Source organism: Bombina bombina, chromosome 6 (genome assembly GCF_027579735.1).
Source record: "Bombina bombina isolate aBomBom1 chromosome 6, aBomBom1.pri, whole genome shotgun sequence".
In the NCBI taxonomy this organism is placed as follows: domain Eukaryota; kingdom Metazoa; phylum Chordata; class Amphibia; order Anura; family Bombinatoridae; genus Bombina; species Bombina bombina.
The window spans coordinates 324,458,883-324,477,216 of NC_069504.1; the positions used below are offsets into that span (position 1 = coordinate 324,458,883).

At 37.5% G+C, this 18,334-nt stretch overlaps 1 protein-coding gene across 1 annotated transcript in view; it reads right to left on the reverse strand.

The window, feature by feature from the left end:
• LOC128664413 (dynein axonemal heavy chain 3-like) overlaps positions 1–18,334 on the reverse strand; it is a 2,586,207-nt gene that overhangs the window by 761,478 nt on the left and 1,806,395 nt on the right. Inside the window, exon 54 of the mRNA XM_053719244.1 lies at positions 13,795–13,928. Within this exon, the coding sequence (XP_053575219.1) occupies positions 13,795–13,928 (134 nt within the window). The remainder of the gene's footprint in view (positions 1–13,794; positions 13,929–18,334) is intronic.

Here is an 18,334-nt window from a genome sequence, read left to right on the forward strand (position 1 = left end):
TCTAAAAAAACTACACAAAAAATTGCTCTGAAAAGGGCATTTAGCTGGGCATTGTCCTTAAAATGGTATTCAGCTCTTATGCTGCTGATAAAAAAAAATCTAAAAAAAACCCCACCCAAAAAATTTCTAATGCTAAACCCCAAAGATGGTACGCACCAAAGATGAATTCGGGCAATCTTCATCCCAGCGGTCTTCTTATCTTCATCCCGGCGGCGATTTTCTTATCTACATCCCCCTGTGGCAATCTTCTGATCTTCATCTATCTTCTTATCTTCCATTACTGATGTCTTATTCATGCAGTCACCAGCCTGCACACTGACTTTTGAATGCAAGGAACCCCCTTTATATAGGGGCACCCTTGCATTCCTATGAATGAATGAAAGCTTTTGAATTGGAATAAAGAGGACATTTAGCACGGAAGATAAGAAGATGGATGTAGATAAGAAGACCACGCCAGGATGAAGAAAAGAAGACAGCGGGTGGAATGAAGATGGAGCGCCGTCTCCGGAGTCCATCTTTAGGGTTTAGTGTTAGGTATTTTTGTGGATGTTTTTTTTTTTTTTTTTTTTTTTTTTTGTTTTTTAGATTAGGATTTTTTTTAAAAAAAATTTAGCAGCAGAAGAGCTAAATGCCCTGTTAACAACTTTTAGAGTATTTTTTATTTTTGTAGAGTGCTCTAGTTTTTATTTTTTTAACAAAGAGCTAAATCACTTTAGGGCAATGCACTACAAAATGCCCTTTTAAGGGCTATTGCTGTAGTTTAATGTTAATATAGGTTTTTTTTATTTTGGGGTGTTTTTTTTAACTGTGGTTTTAGAACAGGCATAATTTAGGGGTTATTATAGTAGGGTGCTTATGCAGTTGCAATATTGTAACTTCAGCTCTTTGCGTAATGTAGCACACTAACCAAAGTTTGTAAAGATCAGAATTGAGCAGATTTAGCGTGCAAGCAATAATTACTACTCCACTCATAATGTAGCCCTAAATAGGATTTGTGGAGAACTCTGCTTCACATTGTACAGGCTTATTGTGTCAGAAAAAGAAAATTAAAGCAACATTACACTCAATATTGTTTTATCATCCATACAAAAAAGCAGCATTCAAACAAGTTGACATTTTTTTACCTGAACAATTATGAATTCAAAGCATACCAGTATCAGTTATGCACTTCATACTGTTGTGCAGTAATGTAGTAGTTCTAACTAATGAGCATTTACAGAATACTAATTTTAGTAAACAATTGAAAAAAAATGATGGTATCTGTGTCTGATTATATAATTTGGTTTAGTTATATTGAGGTCTAGACTAGAATAGAAAAGTAATCTGATTAGTAATATTTCTGTGTAGGTGTGGGGAAAACCCATTAAAAGCCTGTCATATGTTTACCCAATTTGAGTATAAGAATAATTTTCTTGTTATTGTGTTTGTAATTTAGGTAGCTTATCAGATCTGATACATTGGAATGCCATAGAAAAGAAAGCCAAAGATCAATGCAGTTGAATATAAAGTTTGGAACATTCTAATGCATTCTAACTTTGGGAATAATGTATGTGTTTATTGCATCCCTGATTTCCTTTTCTGCTTTCACATTATGTTTTTATTAGCCAGAAAATTATGGGTATTGCACAGTGCACTGCTACAGAAAGTTTCAAAAATATATTCATTTATCTGTAAATATTGCACTGCTATTGTTGAAAAGGAAAGTCTTTGTCAGTCCTTGTCCCAGCTATAAATAACTGTTCACTTACTATCTCATAACAAGCACAATTATTGCTGGCTAAGTGGATCAGGTATTAATGTACGCAAATGAATGACTGTTTCAATTTAAGCAACGCCATATTATTTTTCAACCACTATCCTTTCCATTTACACCTCACTTTCAGAGAACAGTTGATCTCAGAGTTAAATAATTGCTTAAGACAATAGCCAATTACTTCTACTTACAAATGAAAATTGCGTTTTCATAAAATCATGTATGTAAATTGAGACAGGCCATCCAAGAAAAAAAAAAAATCTGTTCTGCCTACTAAATAAAGCAGCACTAAATGTTCTCAAGATGCACTGGAAAAAGTCACGAATAATCAATGTTTAATGAATCCAACCCTGAAATAGCTATACACTTAGACGTATATTGATATGGTACTCAATAGAATCAGGATGTAGTTTTTTTTTGCATTTGCTGTTGTTTTTTTGTGTTAAAGGAACAATAAAGTAATTTATTTTATCTATATGAACACTATGTAGCCAGTAATACTTGCATTGCACAATATCTGTATATAAACTTCATATTTAACCCCTTAGTGACCAGACCACTTTTCAATTTGTTGACCATCTGGGACCAAGGCTATTTTTGCATTTCTGCAATGTTTGTGTTTAATTGTAATTTTCCTCTTACTCATTTACTGTACCCACACATATTATATACTGTTTTTCTCGCCATTAAATAGACTTTCTAAAGATATGATTATTTTCATCATATCTTATAATTTACTATAAAAAAAAATATAAAATATGAGGAAAAAATGAAAAAAAATGCACTTTTTCTAACTTTGAGCCCCAAAATCTCTTACACATCTACAACCACCATAAAATACCAATGCTAAACAGTTTCTAAATTTTGTCCTGAGTTTATAAATACCCAATGTTTACATGTTCTTTGCTCAATATGTGTTCAACAACATCTCCTGAGTACAGTGATACCACCCATGTATAGGTGTGTTGGGTTCTCTGGGGGCTAGAAGGCCTTATTTTTAGGAAGCGCATTCCAGTTTTTCAACTTGGAATTTTCACATCGGTCATCATGCACCCATGTCCTATTTGGGACATTTCTGAAGCCGGCCAATGAAATTTACCCCCATAAAACCATATATTTTTGAGAAGTAGATCCCTAGGGTATTTGAAATGCTGGTATTTTCACACTTTCCATGAACTTATTTAACCACCAGTCTTTGTCAAACTTTTGGGTAGTCATTTTTTTGTGTTATTTTTCACACACATTGTACTTTAGGCATGGATTATCAGTTCCTGTTATGTGTTACTGCCAAAAAACACCTCAATATGTGTTCAACAACATCTCCTGAGTACAGTGATACCACCTATGTATAGGTGTGTTGGGTTCTCTGGGGGCTAGAAGGCCTTATTTTTAGGAAGCGCATTCCAGTTTTTCAACTTGGAATTTTCACATCAGTCATCATGCACCCATGTCCTATTTGGGACATTTCTGAAGCCGGCCAATGAAATTTACCCCCATAAAACCATATATTTTTGAGAAGTAGACCCCCTAGGGTATTTGAAATGCTGGTATTTTCACACTTTCCATGAACTTATTTAACCACCAGTCTTTGTCAAACTTTTGGGTAGTCATTTTTTTGTGTTATTTTTCACACACATTGTACTTTAGGCATGGATTCTCAGTTCCTGTTATGTGTTACTGCCAAAAAGCACCTCAATATGTGTTCAACAACATCTCCTGAGTACAGTGATACCACCTATGTATAGGTGTGTTGGGTTCTCTGGGGGCTAGAAGGCCTTATTTTTAGGAAGCGCATTCCAGTTTTTCAACTTGGAATTTTCACATCGGTCATCATGCACCCATGTCCTATTTGGGACATTTCTGAAGCCGGTCAATGACATTTACCCCCATAAAACCATATATTTTTGAGAAGTAGACCCCCTAGGGTATTTGAAATGCTGGTATTTTCACACTTTCCATGAACTTAGTTAACCACCAGTCTTTGTCAAACTTTTGGGTAGTCATTTTTTTGTGTTATTTTTCACACACATTGTACTTTAGGCATGGATTCTCAGTTCCTGTTATGTGTTACTGCCAAAAAACACCTCAATATGTGTTCAACAACATCTCCTGAGTACAGTGATACCACCCATGTATAGGTGTGTTGGGTTCTCTGGGGGCTAGAAGGCCTTATTTTTAGGAAGCGCATTCCAGTTTTTCAACTTGGAATTTTCACATCGGTCATCATGCACCCATGTCCTATTTGGGACATTTCTGAAGCCGGCCAATGAAATTTACCCCCATAAAACCATATATTTTTGAGAAGTAGACCCCCTAGGGTATTTGAAATGCTGGTATTTTCACACTTTCCATGAACTTAGTTAACCACCAGTCTTTGTCAAACTTTTGGGTAGTCATTTTTTTGTGTTATTTTTCACACACATTGTACTTTAGGCATGGATTCTCAGTTCCTGTTATGCGTTACTGCCAAAAAACACCTCAATATGTGTTCAACAACATCTCCTGAGTACAGTGATACCACCCATGTATAGGTGCGTTGGGTTCTCTGGGGGCTAGAAGGCCTTATTTTTAGGAAGCGCATTCCAGTTTTTCAACTTGGAATTTTCACATCGGTCATCATGCACCCATGTCCTATTTGGGACATTTCTGAAGCCGGCCAATGAAATTTACCCCCATAAAACCATATATTTTTGAGAAGTAGACCCCCTAGGGTATTTGAAATGCTGGTATTTTCACACTGTCCATGAACTTATTTAACCACCAGTCTTTGTCAAACTTTTGGGTAGTCATTTTTTTGTGTTATTTTTCACACACATTGTACTTTAGGCATGGATTCTCAGTTCCTGTTATGTGTTACTGCCAAAAAACACCTCAATATGTATTCAACAACATCTCCTGAGTACAGTGATACCACCCATGTATAGGTGTGTTGGGTTCTCTGGGGGCTAGAAGGCCTTATTTTTAGGAAGCGCATTCCAGTTTTTCAACTAGGAATTTTCACATTGGTCATCATGCACCCATGTCCTATTTGGGACATTTCTGAAGCCGGCCAATGAAATTTACCCCCATAAAACCATATATTTTTTACACTTCCCATTTTCACATCCCATGCACCCATGTTCTATTTAAGACATTTCTGAAGCCGGCCAATGTAATTTACCCCCATAAAACCATTTATTTTTGAAAAGTAGACATCCTAGGGTATTTCAAATGCAGGTATTTTAACACTTTCCATACACTAATTCAACCACTAGTCTTTGTCAAACTATTGGGCATTCATTTCTTTGTGTTATTTTTCACATACATTGTACTTTAGACATGGATTCACAGCTCCTGTTATGTGTTACTTCCAAAGAAGACACCAATATGTGGTCACCAACATCTCCTGAGTTCAGTGATACCACCTATGCATAGGTTTGGTGGCTTGTTTGGGCGGTGCAATGTCAAATGTCTGACATGTGTTTGTGATTTTCTTTCACATTTAACATATTTTCTTTGCCTATCGTCTTTTTTGGGGGTCTTTTAACATACCCCAATTTATTTGTTTTCCATAAATGTGATTATATTTAAAAAGTTGACACCCCAAGGTATTATACATGGAGTGGTTTGATGACTTTGATGCAACCGTTTTAGCCCAAATAATTGGAGAAAGTATATGGTGGTAATTTTTCAATTTTCATTGTTACAGACACATTGCTTTTTTACTATGATTTAGGAGAGACTGTTGTAAGTTATTGCAAAAGAATACTTCAGGTTGTTTTCTGCAAGGCACCCTGAGTACACCTATGCCCCCCATGCATAGGTTTGCCAGGATTTTGGGAAGGTTATGTTACATGATTTTAGTTATTAAAAATGAGAGTATTTCTTCTGATAGGCCTATCTTTAGTTTGGGGCCTATTGCATACCCCACTTTTATTTATTGCATTCAAAGTGTATATTTTTTAAATGTTGACACCCCAAGGTATTGTATATGGTGTGCTTTGATGCCTTTGAAGCAACCGTTTTAGCCCAAAAAATTGGAGAAAGTGTATGGTGGTAATTTTTCAATTTTCATTTTTACAGACACATTGCTTTTTGACTATGATTTAGGAGAGATTGTTGTAAGTTATTGCAAAAGAATACTTCAGGTTGTTTTCTGCAAGGCACCCTGAGTACACCTATGCCCCCCATGCATAGGTTTGCCAGGATTTTGGGAAGGTTATGTTACAATTTTATGACTTGTGATTTTAGTTATTAAAAATGAGAGTATTTCTTCTGATAGGCCTATCGCATACCCCACTTTTATTTATTGCATTCAAAGTGTATATTTTTTAAATGTTGACACCCCAAGGTATTGTATATGGTGTGCTTTGATGCCTTTGAAGCAACCGTTTTAGCCCAAAAAATTGGAGAAAGTGTATGGTGGTAATTTTTCTATTTTCATTTTTACAGACACATTGCTTTTTGACTATGATTTAGGAGAGACTGTTGTAAGTTATTACAAAAACATACTTCAGGTTGTTTTCTGCAAGGCACCCTGAGAACAGGGTTTTTGGTTAAAAAAAAAGAGGCCCAATTTTAGAAAAAAATAGAGTAGTGAAATGTAAAAATCTGGCACAGTAAAAGTAAAAAAAACAAAAAAACATCCAACTGTAAACATAACCAAAAATATATATATATATATATATATAACCGCAAATGTATTTATTTTTTTAAAAATTGACCATTGTATGGTACCGCTTGAAGCAGTCCCCAATGCAGAGTGCAGGCTGTCCAGGGCAATCAGGACAGTGATATATGGTGTCCCTTCTCTTCCCCCTCTTGGTACAGACTCTGCATTTTTTTTGTGGTTTCTACTTTGCGGCAGGAGGGGGGATTTTAAAAATAAAATGAGTAGCCCCAACTCTGCTCTCTCCCATCACCGCCCGGGGAGCAGGTGCATCATGGTACAAAATCCCCGTAATAATCTGGAGCTGAAACTGTAAAAAAGTATTTTTAACTCTGGGGTTTGCTTTTTTGAACAACAAAAAAGCGTTGTGGGTTCAATCTGCATTAGGTAAATTGCAACCATTTTGTACCAGGCCCTTGTCTTCCGCATAATTAGGTAGGGCTGCAGCAGCTGATCAGCCAGATCAACCCCACCCATATGCCGGTTATAAGACTTGATGCACACTGGCTTCCTTATGATCTCAGCTCTGCCACGTACAGACACCGCCACCGTCCTCTCTGTGTGGATGGTGGTAAGAAGGTATACATCCTTCTTGTCTCTGTACTTCAGTGCCAACAGCTCCTCTTGGCGCAGAGCTGAGGTCTCCCCCCTTCGTAGCCGGGTGCGTACAAGCTGTCCTGGGAAACCTGCGCGGTTCTTTTTAATTGTACCGCAAGCTACTGTATCAAAGCAATACAGTAGCTTGAACAAAAGGACACTTGTATAAAAATTGTCTAAGTACAAGTGATACCCTTTGTTCATTAGGGGTAATATCAGGTCCCAGACAATCTTGCCAGTGGTTCCCATATGTTCTGGGCAACCTGGAGGGTCAAGTTGGCTATCCTTTCCCTCATACACCCGGAAGGCCTGAGTATACCCATTCTCGCTGTCACAGAGCTTATACACCTTTACCCCATATCTGGAGCGCTTGGAAGGAATAAACTGCTTGAATCCCAGCCTTCCCTTATACTTCATTAGGGATTCATCAACGCATATATTCCTTCCAGGTGTATAAGCCTCTGCAAACCTGGCAGAAAAGTGGGTTATCAGGGGGCGGATTTTATACAGCCTGTCAAATTGGGGATGCTCCCTAGGGGGGCACAGGCTGTTGTCGCTGAAGTGCATGAAATGCAGAATCATTTCATACCTCTTCCTCGACATAATCTGGGAGAAAATGGGGGTAGAGCAGATGGGGCTAGTACTCCAGTAGGAGCGAATGGAGGGTTTCTTTATGATGCCCATCAGCATGGTCAATGCCCAGAATTTTTTGAATTCTGGCACATTGATGGGGGCCCATTGTTGCTTTGCCAAATATGTTCCAGGCTTTGCAGCACGGAACTGATGGGCATATAAATTAGTTTGGGCGACAATGTTCCCCAATACATCATCGCCCAGAAACACTTCCAGAAACTGCTGGGGGCTAAAACCTGCCACATCTATATTTATGCCAGCATTTGCTGTGAAGGGTGGGATATCTGGCCTCTGGAGATGAGGTGTTATCCACTCTTCAGCAGCAATGGCAGCAACACGCCTCCTTCTGGCAGGGGGGCTAGCAGGGGGGCTGGTAGGGGGTCTAGCAGCCACAGATACATCACTATCAGTTGAGACTGCATCTAGTGATGTATCTGAGCATATGGCAGGGTCAAAATTGGAGTCAGACATAGAGGCATCTGATTCTGACGCAAGGATGGCATACGCCTCCTCAGCACTATATATTTTCTGTGACATTTTTGTATCTGTCACAGAAAAAATGTACAATTTTTTTTTAAATTAAATGAATTAACTAAATTAATTAACTAAATAAACTAGCAAAAAAGTACTGCTATGCTACTGCCAGTGATTTATAGCGATCACTGGCAAGCTAGGGGTTAATGGCTCTGAAAATTAAATTAAATTAACTAAATGGTTCTGAAAAGAGCCTCTGGATTTTTAAAAAAATTACAACAAAATTAACCCCTAAAAAAATGCACAGACAGCAAAAAAGTACAACTATGCTACTGCCAGTGATTTATAGCGATCACTGGCAAGCTAGGGGTTAATGGCTCTGAAAATTAATTTAAATTAACTAAATGGTTCTGAAAAGAGCCTCTGGATTTTTAATAAATTACAACAAAAAAATTAACCCCTAAAAAAATGCACAGACAGCAAAAAAAAGTGCAGCTATGCTAATGCCAGTGATTTATAGTGATCACTGGCAAGCTAGGGGTTAATGGCTCTGAAAAGAGCCTTTGGTTCTATATTTTTTTTACAAATAAAATAATTAAATCTCTCTCTGCAAAAAAACAGGTCTCTCTCTCTCTCTCTCCAACAAAATCACAAGTGAGGAGAGGGAGGGAGATCCACACTGATCAGTGTCAATATTTACAAATATTGACATGATCAGACAAATGGGGTATTTTATTATTATTATTTTTTTTGGGTGGGAGGCTCAGATTGGGTGACCCTAGCTTGCCCCTATGATGAGGCAGGCTAGGGACACCCCCAGAAGCCCCATGATGCACTGGGCATCGCCATCTTGGATGCCTAGTGAAGGGGGAGGGGGGGCTATTTAGGGCTTTTTTTTATATACGTTTTTTTTTTTTTTATTATTTTTTACTTTTATTTATAACTAACTAAGTGCCTCGACCCACCGAGGCACTTAGCACACAAGCAGAGCATCGGAAGCGTGTCCGATCGCTTCCGATGCTCTGAAACACTGCCGGGCTCCACGTGGAGCGAAACCGGAAGTGATCACTCGTGGGGGAGTGATCAATCCGGTCCCGGCACTCGGGAACAGTATTGCAGGATGCCTAAACCTCAAGGCAAGCCTGCAATACTGTTAGAGCAGCTGGAAGCGATTTCGATCGCTTCCAGTGCTCTGTTAAACCGACGACGTATGCCATACGTCCTCGGTCGTTAAGTGCTTTTTTTTTGAGGACGTATGGCATACGTCGTCGGTCGTTAAGGGGTTAAAAGCATTTAACTGTAATTTTGCTAAATGTTTTGTTATATTGGAGCAGTCTGGGGCATAACATTTAAAAATCCCCATTCAGTATGTTTATCTAACCTCTTTTGCTGTGGTCACTTATACACTGATATGAACAAACTCATGCATTGATTAAGCATTTAATGTGCAGCACATTAGGCCAAGATTCAGAGTCTAACAGAATGCACTGCACTCCAGCCTCTCAGAAAGATAATGGGCAATAATATATTACATTAAACAGAACAAAAATAATAACAAATGTAAATTGAAAAGTTGTTTATTTTATTTTCTACATTTTACTCTGGGGTATTAACCAAGTTATGAGAAGATGAATATTAAAGGAACATTCCAGTCAAAATTGGAATCCAAATGGATGGACTTCAGTTTTGAATAGAAACATTTTGTAATATACATGTATTAGAAAAAATGCTTCTAATAAAAGCTATAGCTGTTTCAAAGGTGTATTTAAGTATGCACCGTGCACCAGCATTTTAAACACAACACTTGTGCAACAAGCCTAAGGTGCTTGTACCATCTGTTAATGACTCAATTTGTTATTTTCTGACATCATGTAAGCCTCACTGGCTCTCTGAACCGTTGCAGTATTTAAAATGCTGGTGCACTGTGAATATCTTGTTATGCTTCACATGCACGTGAAGAGAAAAATGCTAACACTAAAACAGCGATAACTTTTAATAGAAGCGTTTTTGCCAATACATGTATATTGCAAATATGGTTCTATTCAAAGATGTAATTCATCTATGTGCATTTAAATTTTGACTGGAATGTCCCTTTAAATGTGCTTTTATAAATGTCAGTATATTTACTGCAAAGAACTGTGCAGTGTATTATAAGAATTATGTTAAAATGGATAATTAATAATACATTGGAGAATTAAAATATGCAATAACTTTTCAATCATGACTACTGAGAACTGGAAACTCTGTGACAGTGTGTCACATATAACCTATAGGAGGCGCTTATTTAACAGATGGTGTGGGTGACCCTAGTGTAAATATTTATAAAAAACCCATAAAAAGTTATGGTAAGAGCAAAACTAAAATACAGAATTAATAAATAAATTAAACTAGACTAGACTAGACTAGAAGACAGAAGAGAAGATATTCATCTGATCTAGTAGTAGCTAGACTAATTTCACTGGTTGCATAAAAAAACGTAAACTTTAGCTCAACGGAACGGATTCTTCATTCCTGACAGCTGAGCTGAAGCTGTAGATAATCTTTTCTTTGAACTGTGGTATTCCCAGCTTTGCCTTTCTACCCTGTTCCAACCTATAGGAAACGATCTAGGCAAGGGCTGCCTTTCAGGATATCCACTGCTTCAGGACACCACGACGGGGATTCGTTCACACAGCCAGCTGGTTTGCTGTTTAGAATACCAGCCTGCCTCTAATAGGCACACGAGAGTGCCTTTATGTTTGTGAGTACCCTGTATCTTGTCCAGTTTGGGGTTTGTGGTATCCATTGATCTACACATGTGGCGCCTCTGTTTCTGTTTTTTACAGTTGTCCATCTAACTTTTCAATCATATGTTCTCAAATTAACAAATGCATATTTAAAGCTGTGATACAAGTGACAATTAGTAACAGCGGTACACCAAAATTGCAAGTTACATATCACAACAACAAAATGATTACACTAGCCAATTCATAAATTCCTTCTAAACTGTTTACAAGCATTGGGTCAGTTGACTTACATCTAAAACAATATACCTTTATTACAAAACATCAAATAAATCAAAAGATACAAAATTAATTATAAAAAAAATGTAAATCAAAATCTCTATTCAGACCTTTGGGATAAAGTGTATCTAGTCTCAGAATCCACCATACTTTTCTCTTTTTTTTTTAAGGCTAGCTCTCTATCATCCCCTCTCTAACCACATTTAGAAAAATAAAATACATTCACTGTCAACCTCTAGATCACAAATCTTATTAAAAAAAACAATTGATTTCCTTAAAAAAGGAATACTGGCATTGTACCAATGGATTAAGGATCTTATCTTAAAATACGGCTATATTAGAGAAAACAGAATAAATGATTAAGGGTAAATTATTGGCACATACAAGTAGCCAAAGTTAAAAAAATGATTAATGGGTATTATACATGCCAAACAAGTTTTACTATATATTTACTCAAGTGCCTATGTGGGCTTTGTTATGTGGACAAGACTACCCGTACTGCCAGGGAATGCTTGACTAAACATATGTCAACTATTTGAAATAGAAATAAAATGCAGCAAGTGTCCCTGCTTTGTATGAAGGCTAACCATAATATATGTCAACTATGTTTCCAAATAATTGATCATATTCCTGAATTTATGAGAGGGAGCAATAGAGAGCTAGCCTTAAAAAAAAGAGGGAAGTATGGTAGATTAAGAGACAAAATGCACTTTATCCCAAATGTCTGAATAGAAATTTTGATATATATTTGTTTTTATAAATATTTTTTTTTAATTTTTGTATCTTTTGATTTATTTGATTTTTTTTTAATAAAGGTATAATGTTTTAGATATAAGTCAACTGACTTAAGATGTAAGTCAACTGACTGAATTTATAAGGAATTTATGAATTTGCAAGTATTAAAAAAAATTTGACCACAAGGTGGCATTGTAATATGTGAACTTGTAGCTTTGGTTTACAACTGTTACTAATTTTCATTTACATCAAAGCATTAAATATGCATTGTGTCAGTAGTTGTGTAGCATGATTAAGAGCTTGGTGTATATTACTATTCATTAACCGATTTGTGCCAGAGAGCACATAATAAAAAGTAAGCTATTAACCTATTTGTTATTATATAAAGAGCAACAAATAACTAAATGCCAACCCATACAAAGAGTAGTAAATGATTAACCCCTTATGTCATTCACATATAGAGCACAAAATTATGACATCCAACTTCACTAATTATTACAAAAAGAGGCTGTAGAATGAGCCTCCTTTCCCAGATTTTTAAGCAATATCTTTTTAGTGAAACAGAAGGATGGTGGCTTCTACTCTATAATTTATCTGAGAAACCTGACTTTTGGGCCCTCTCCTTCAGGATCTCAGGTTAGTGATTAACAGGGAGAGGTCACTACTTTAGCCTATGCAAACAATAGAGTTTCTGGGCTTCAGGCTAAATTATGTTTTTCCTTTTTCTTTAGCAGATAATTGCACACTCAATTTAACATTGGTAGCTTTCACAATATTTAATTTGGCTTATGGATCTGGAGTTTAAGACAGTAGATGGTCTTCTGCAAAGATAAGGCTTTCCCCCATTCACAATGATTTCTTGAGTTTTCCTATACCTTTTTGTTTGAAGATATACATTAGCCCAATGGGTCTGTTGATTTATGTATTGTATTTGTAATTTTAGTGTGGACCTCATTCAATTTGCTATACTTCTGTGTCAATTTCTTTCTTAAATGGTTGTTCCACACATGATCTCCTGGGAGCTAATAATTGGTCTCCTGACTCTGTATGTAAAATATTTTAATTCAAAAATGTCTCCCATGTGGTACTTTTGCTTTTAACTCCTTGTTTCAAAAATGCAAAATAGAAACCACCGTTTTGTAAAAAAATAAGGATTAAGGTTTTTTTTGTTTTTTTGTTTTTGTGACGGACAATATTATTATTTGCTTTCTTATTATATCTTCCAGTTTAAACCCTCAGAGTCACAGTCCCAGGAAGGATTTGATTCTTCAAAATAATCTTGGTTGCCAGTTGTTTTGGAGCTGTGTCTTATCTTCATAATGTCAACATGCTGCACCACATTTTCATGTAAAGAAAGAGAAAGGTAGAAGAACAGTTTGCTCTCTCTCTCTCTCTCTCTCTCTCTCTCTCTATATATATATATATATATATATATATATATATATATATATATATATTTCTGTTGTATGTTATTTATAATAATCTTTATTGTCCTTTTCAAGTACTATAGTAGAAAAATAAAAGTATAAATCATTTAATAACCCAGGAGAAATAAACTATGCACATATTTATAAAATAAGACATAAACATTAAATAAGAAATATACAGATATGTAGACAGCAATACCATAGACACACACATTATGAAATGTCAAAATATTGTGCATAAAATACAAGCAGGAATATTTGTGTTATATTAATAAAAAAGACAAACCCTAAAACCTGCAGCTTCAGAAACTTTAGTTTCTGTGACTTAACAAGCTTGATAATAATACTCTTCTGCACTTTCACTTTAACATTCACTGAGTCTAGCTTGAACTTCCAAAACTAACATTTCTTCAACTTTAGCAGAGCCTGCTTCCTGGTGCCAATCATTATAGCATGCATGTTGAGCAACAGAAAATAGTTTAATATGTTCTAGTAAACACTCAAGTCCAAAATTTAATTAAATACCTTTCAGACAGCGCTACAACACTTTGATGGAAGTGCTGACACATGAACACAGCTTCATTTCTGATTTCCTGTGACATTTCCACATCATCAAGAAAATGATTTGCCACCTTCTCAAGAGCATCTTTAGGCCATGCCTGTTATATAGAAAAAGAGAGACAGAGACTTTGCTTATTGTAGTGTGAAGAAAGTCCATCATATGTGGATTCATAAAATGTTTGACAAAGATGAGAAATAAAAAAGTAATAAACTTTTAGTCAATAGTTTTAGATGCATAATTTGTTGGATGCACATACATTTTACCAATCAGATGTGAATTTGTTTTTGCGTATACTTGTCAGTATATTTTATAGTGGTACTTATACTTTAATTCTTGCAGTCACTGGTAAAGTGCTTATAGGAAATGTATTGATTTTAACCCCCCTAGTAAACAAACAAACAAAAAAAGAAACTTGAAATCTCCTTTCTTTCAAGCAGGACTGTACTTGTAGAATTTCCCATGAGTAGCACTAAGAGAATTGTATAACTCACAGAATATTTAAAAGCTTTCCTCACAAATATTATGTCTCAAGTAGGTGGATTTTAAAGGCACAGTTTTGTCATTCAGTATGCAATTAAAAAAGTAACTTTTCAATCTAATTGTAAGGCCAAATTGATAGTTTTTCTCTTGGAACCCTTGGAGCTCCTTTCCACAAGATCATAATAATGACGTTGACAAGTGGTTTATGCCTTTTCAGTATTTTAATGGCTCCATTTATTAAGTGCCCAGCAGACAAGGTTCGCTATTTTGAACCACATCCATCCAGCCTCATGGCAAGTGGGCAGCATTCGCTGCCCTCATTTAACATTGCACAAGCCACTGCTTGTGCAATGCTAAACCTTTTTCATGTGCAGCCAATCCCACACAAATGGGACTGTCAATCATTCCAATTGGATCCGATCAGGATGATTGAAATCCGCCACACTTTAGGTGGCAGGGAGGTTAAATAGCAACAGTCTTAAGACTGCAGATACTTAAAGGGATAGTCAAGTCAGAATAAAACTTTAATGATTCACATAGGGTATGCAATTTTAAGCAGATTTTCAATTTCCAATCACAGAGGTAAAACTTTTATTAATATAACAGTGTTCATTATGCAATACTGATGAATGGTTAATAAAGGGATGATCTTTTTAAAGAATACAATTTTTTAAGTAGATTGTCCCTTTAACTAACATTTCAGGCCTGATCAGGCAAGCCAATCACTCGGGCTCCAAAGCTGCCCTCTTAGGTTAATAAATGGAGCCTTATGTATAAAATTGTTAGAAACACTTTTTGCAGGATGCCACCGTATTACTCAAGGCACATGCATGCTCCTGAGCCTACTTATGCATTATTTCAGGGAAAGGAGTCATTTTTATTTTTTGTTTTAACGAAATCAGTATCTGAATTATTATTATTATTATTATCAGGTATTTGTAGAGCGCCAACAGGTTCTGCAGCACTATGAACATAGGTGGTATATAAAAACGATTACAGGTATCAAATGGGGAGAGAGGGTCCTGCCGAGAGTTGCACTGTTGTAGTCGGCTTTTATAAAGATGAACTATAAACAGCTGGGCTCATAGGCTTACATGCTAAGGGGTTTTAGGGGATAGCAGTCGAGATAGGAAGGTTAGTGTAGGTTGCAAGCGTCCCTGAATAGTAGAGTCTTCAGGGAGCACTTGAAACTTTTAAAACTAGGGGAGATTCTTGTGGAGCGAGGCAGATAGTTCCATAAGATGGGAGCCAATCTGGAGAAGCCTTGAAGATGGGAATATGAGGAGGTAACAAGAGAGGAGGAGAATAGGAGATGAGTAGAGCGAAGGGGACGGGAGGGAGAGTATCTGGAGACAGGGTCTGAGATGTAGGGGGGAGCAGTGCAATTGAGGGCTTTGTGTGTCAGAGTGAGAATTTTGTGTTTAATCCTGGAGGCAAGAGGAAGCCAGTGAAGGGATTGGCAGAGAGGTGTGGCAGATGAAGAGCGATGTGCAAGGAAGATGAGCCTGGCAGAGGCATTCATTATGGATTGTAAAGGAGCTAGGCGGCAGCTAGGGAGACCAGAGAGGATAGAGTTGCAGTAGTTGAGGCGGGAAAGGATGAGACAGTGGATTAAAATCTTTGTTGTGTCTTGTGTAAGGAAATGTCTAATTTTAGCGATGTTTTTAAGGTGGAAGGGGCAAGTTTTAGCCAAGGACTGAATGTGAGGAGTGAAAGAAAGATCTGAGTCCAGTGTGACCCCAAGACATTGGGCATGTGAGGTTGGGGTAATGATGGAGTTATCAACAGTTATAGAGACATGGGGGGTGGAGATTTTGGAAGAAGGGGGGAAATAAGGATCTCCGTTTTGGAGAGATTTAGCTTGAGGTAGTGAGAGGACATCCAAGATGAGATATGAGAGAGACAGTTAGTGAGCAAGGAAGGCGGTAGTTCTGGTGCAGAGAGGTAGATTTGGGTATCATCGGCATAAAAATGATAATGAAACCCATGGGATTTTATTAAGGAACCTAGTGAGGACATGTAGATTGAGAAGAGAAGGGGACCGAGGACAGAGCCTTGCGGTACCCCAACAGAAACCGGTTAACGTGGCAGAGGATGCCCCAGACAAGGCTACACTAAAGGTACGGTTAGACAGATAGGAAGGGAACCAAGATGGAGCTGTGTCACAGATGCCAAAGGATTGGAAGATATGGAGCAAAAGAGGGTGGTCGACAGTATCAAAGGCTGCAGACAGATCAAGGAGAATAAGTAGATAGAACTGTCCTTTTGATTTTGCTGTAAGTAGGTCATTGATAACCTTAACAATTGCTGTCTCTGTTGAGTGAAGGGGCGAAATCCAGATTGCAGTGGGTCAAGGAGGGAGTTTAGTGTAAGGAAATGGGATAGTCGTGCATATACAAGCTTTAAAAGATGATTTGAGGCAAGAGGTAGTAGGGAAATAGGGCGGTAGTTGGATGGGGAGGTTGGATCGATAGATGGTTTTTTGAGGATAGGTGTGACTAATGCATTCTTAAGAGATGTGGGAACTATACCAGTGCTGAGGGAGAGGTTGAAGATGTGTGTGAGTATATGGGTAAGGGTAGAAGAGAGGGAGGGGAGTAGTTGTGAGGGGATGGGGTCAAGGGGACAGGTAGTGAGGTGAGAGGATAGTATAAGAACAGAAACTTCCTCTGTAACAGGGGCAAAAGTGCTAAATTTATGGCTATGTGGGTTTTGGAAGATTGTGAGCTTTTGAGGGGGAGGGAGACCGGTAGTATGTTGAGAGCTGATTTCATTTCTGATGGAGTCGATTTTGTTGTTGAAGTAGCTGGCAAAATCATGGGCTGAGAGAAAAGTTGTGGTGGGAGGTGGGGGTGGGCGGAGAAGAGTATTGAATGTGGAGAACAGACGTTTTGGGTTTGAAGAAAGAGTAGAGATAAGAGTGGAGAAGTAATGTTGCTTATATAGATTAAGGGCAGAATAGTAAGAGTTCAAGATGAACTTATAATGAAGAAAGTCAGCAGAACTCCGAGATGTCCTCCAGTGTCGCCCCACAGTATGGTACCGTGTCAGAGGAGTATGCCAGGGCTGAGGATTGTATGTTTTCTGAGTTATGGTAGGTGTTTCCAGGTTATCAAGGACCGATGTAAGGGTGGAGTTATAGTGGCAGATGGATTCATCAGGACAGGAATAGGAGGGGATGGAAAAGAGAAGAGGTTCGAGAGAGCTAGTGAGCTGTTGCTGATCTAATGACTTGATTCTTCTGTGAAGTTTAGTGTGAGGGGTAGAAGGAGGGAGAGTTGTAGGGAGGGAGGTGATGGTACAAGTGAGGAGGTGGTGGTCAGAAAGAGGAAAAGGTGAGTTTGTGAAGTTTGAGATAGTGCATCGATAACTGAAAATGAATGTACTAACTAATTTAAAGGATAATTTATATATATTAATGAAATTCATTCGTATATTTTTGTTATTGTTAAAATTAGGTTTTAAAGGTTAATACTTACTATACTATAGCGCTGTAGGGAGTCACGCTAATCAGACAATTCTTCAAAGAGTCCAGGGCCACACTAATAGGAGTATTAGTGTGGCTGGAGCCTGAGGTCCTGTGCTGCAGGAGAAAGTCCTTTAGCGCAGACTCTGGGATCCGCAGCACTAATCCTCCTGTTAGTATGGACCTGGACTCTGTGAAGAAGGGTAGGATTAGCGCACCTCCCCATCATGTTATATGTAAGAATTTAACCTACAGATGACACTGTGCCACCTGCAGCAAAGTAACATTTTTATTTGTTCTAACAAAAACTATTGTAAATGTTAACTAATATTCAGCATTCATTTTGTTTTAAACAAAAAAATACAGAATAGTGCCGAGCACAAATGTTCTGAAAAACTACTTTTTCCGCATATACATAAATGATTCCTCCAAAGCGCAATATTGTGTACTGCACCTAAGGACTGGTATAGAACATTGTGGTTCTAGAATATGCCAGAATTAGTAGATACACCAACTGAGTACAGATTCAAATCTTCCCTATCTAATCTAACTAATCG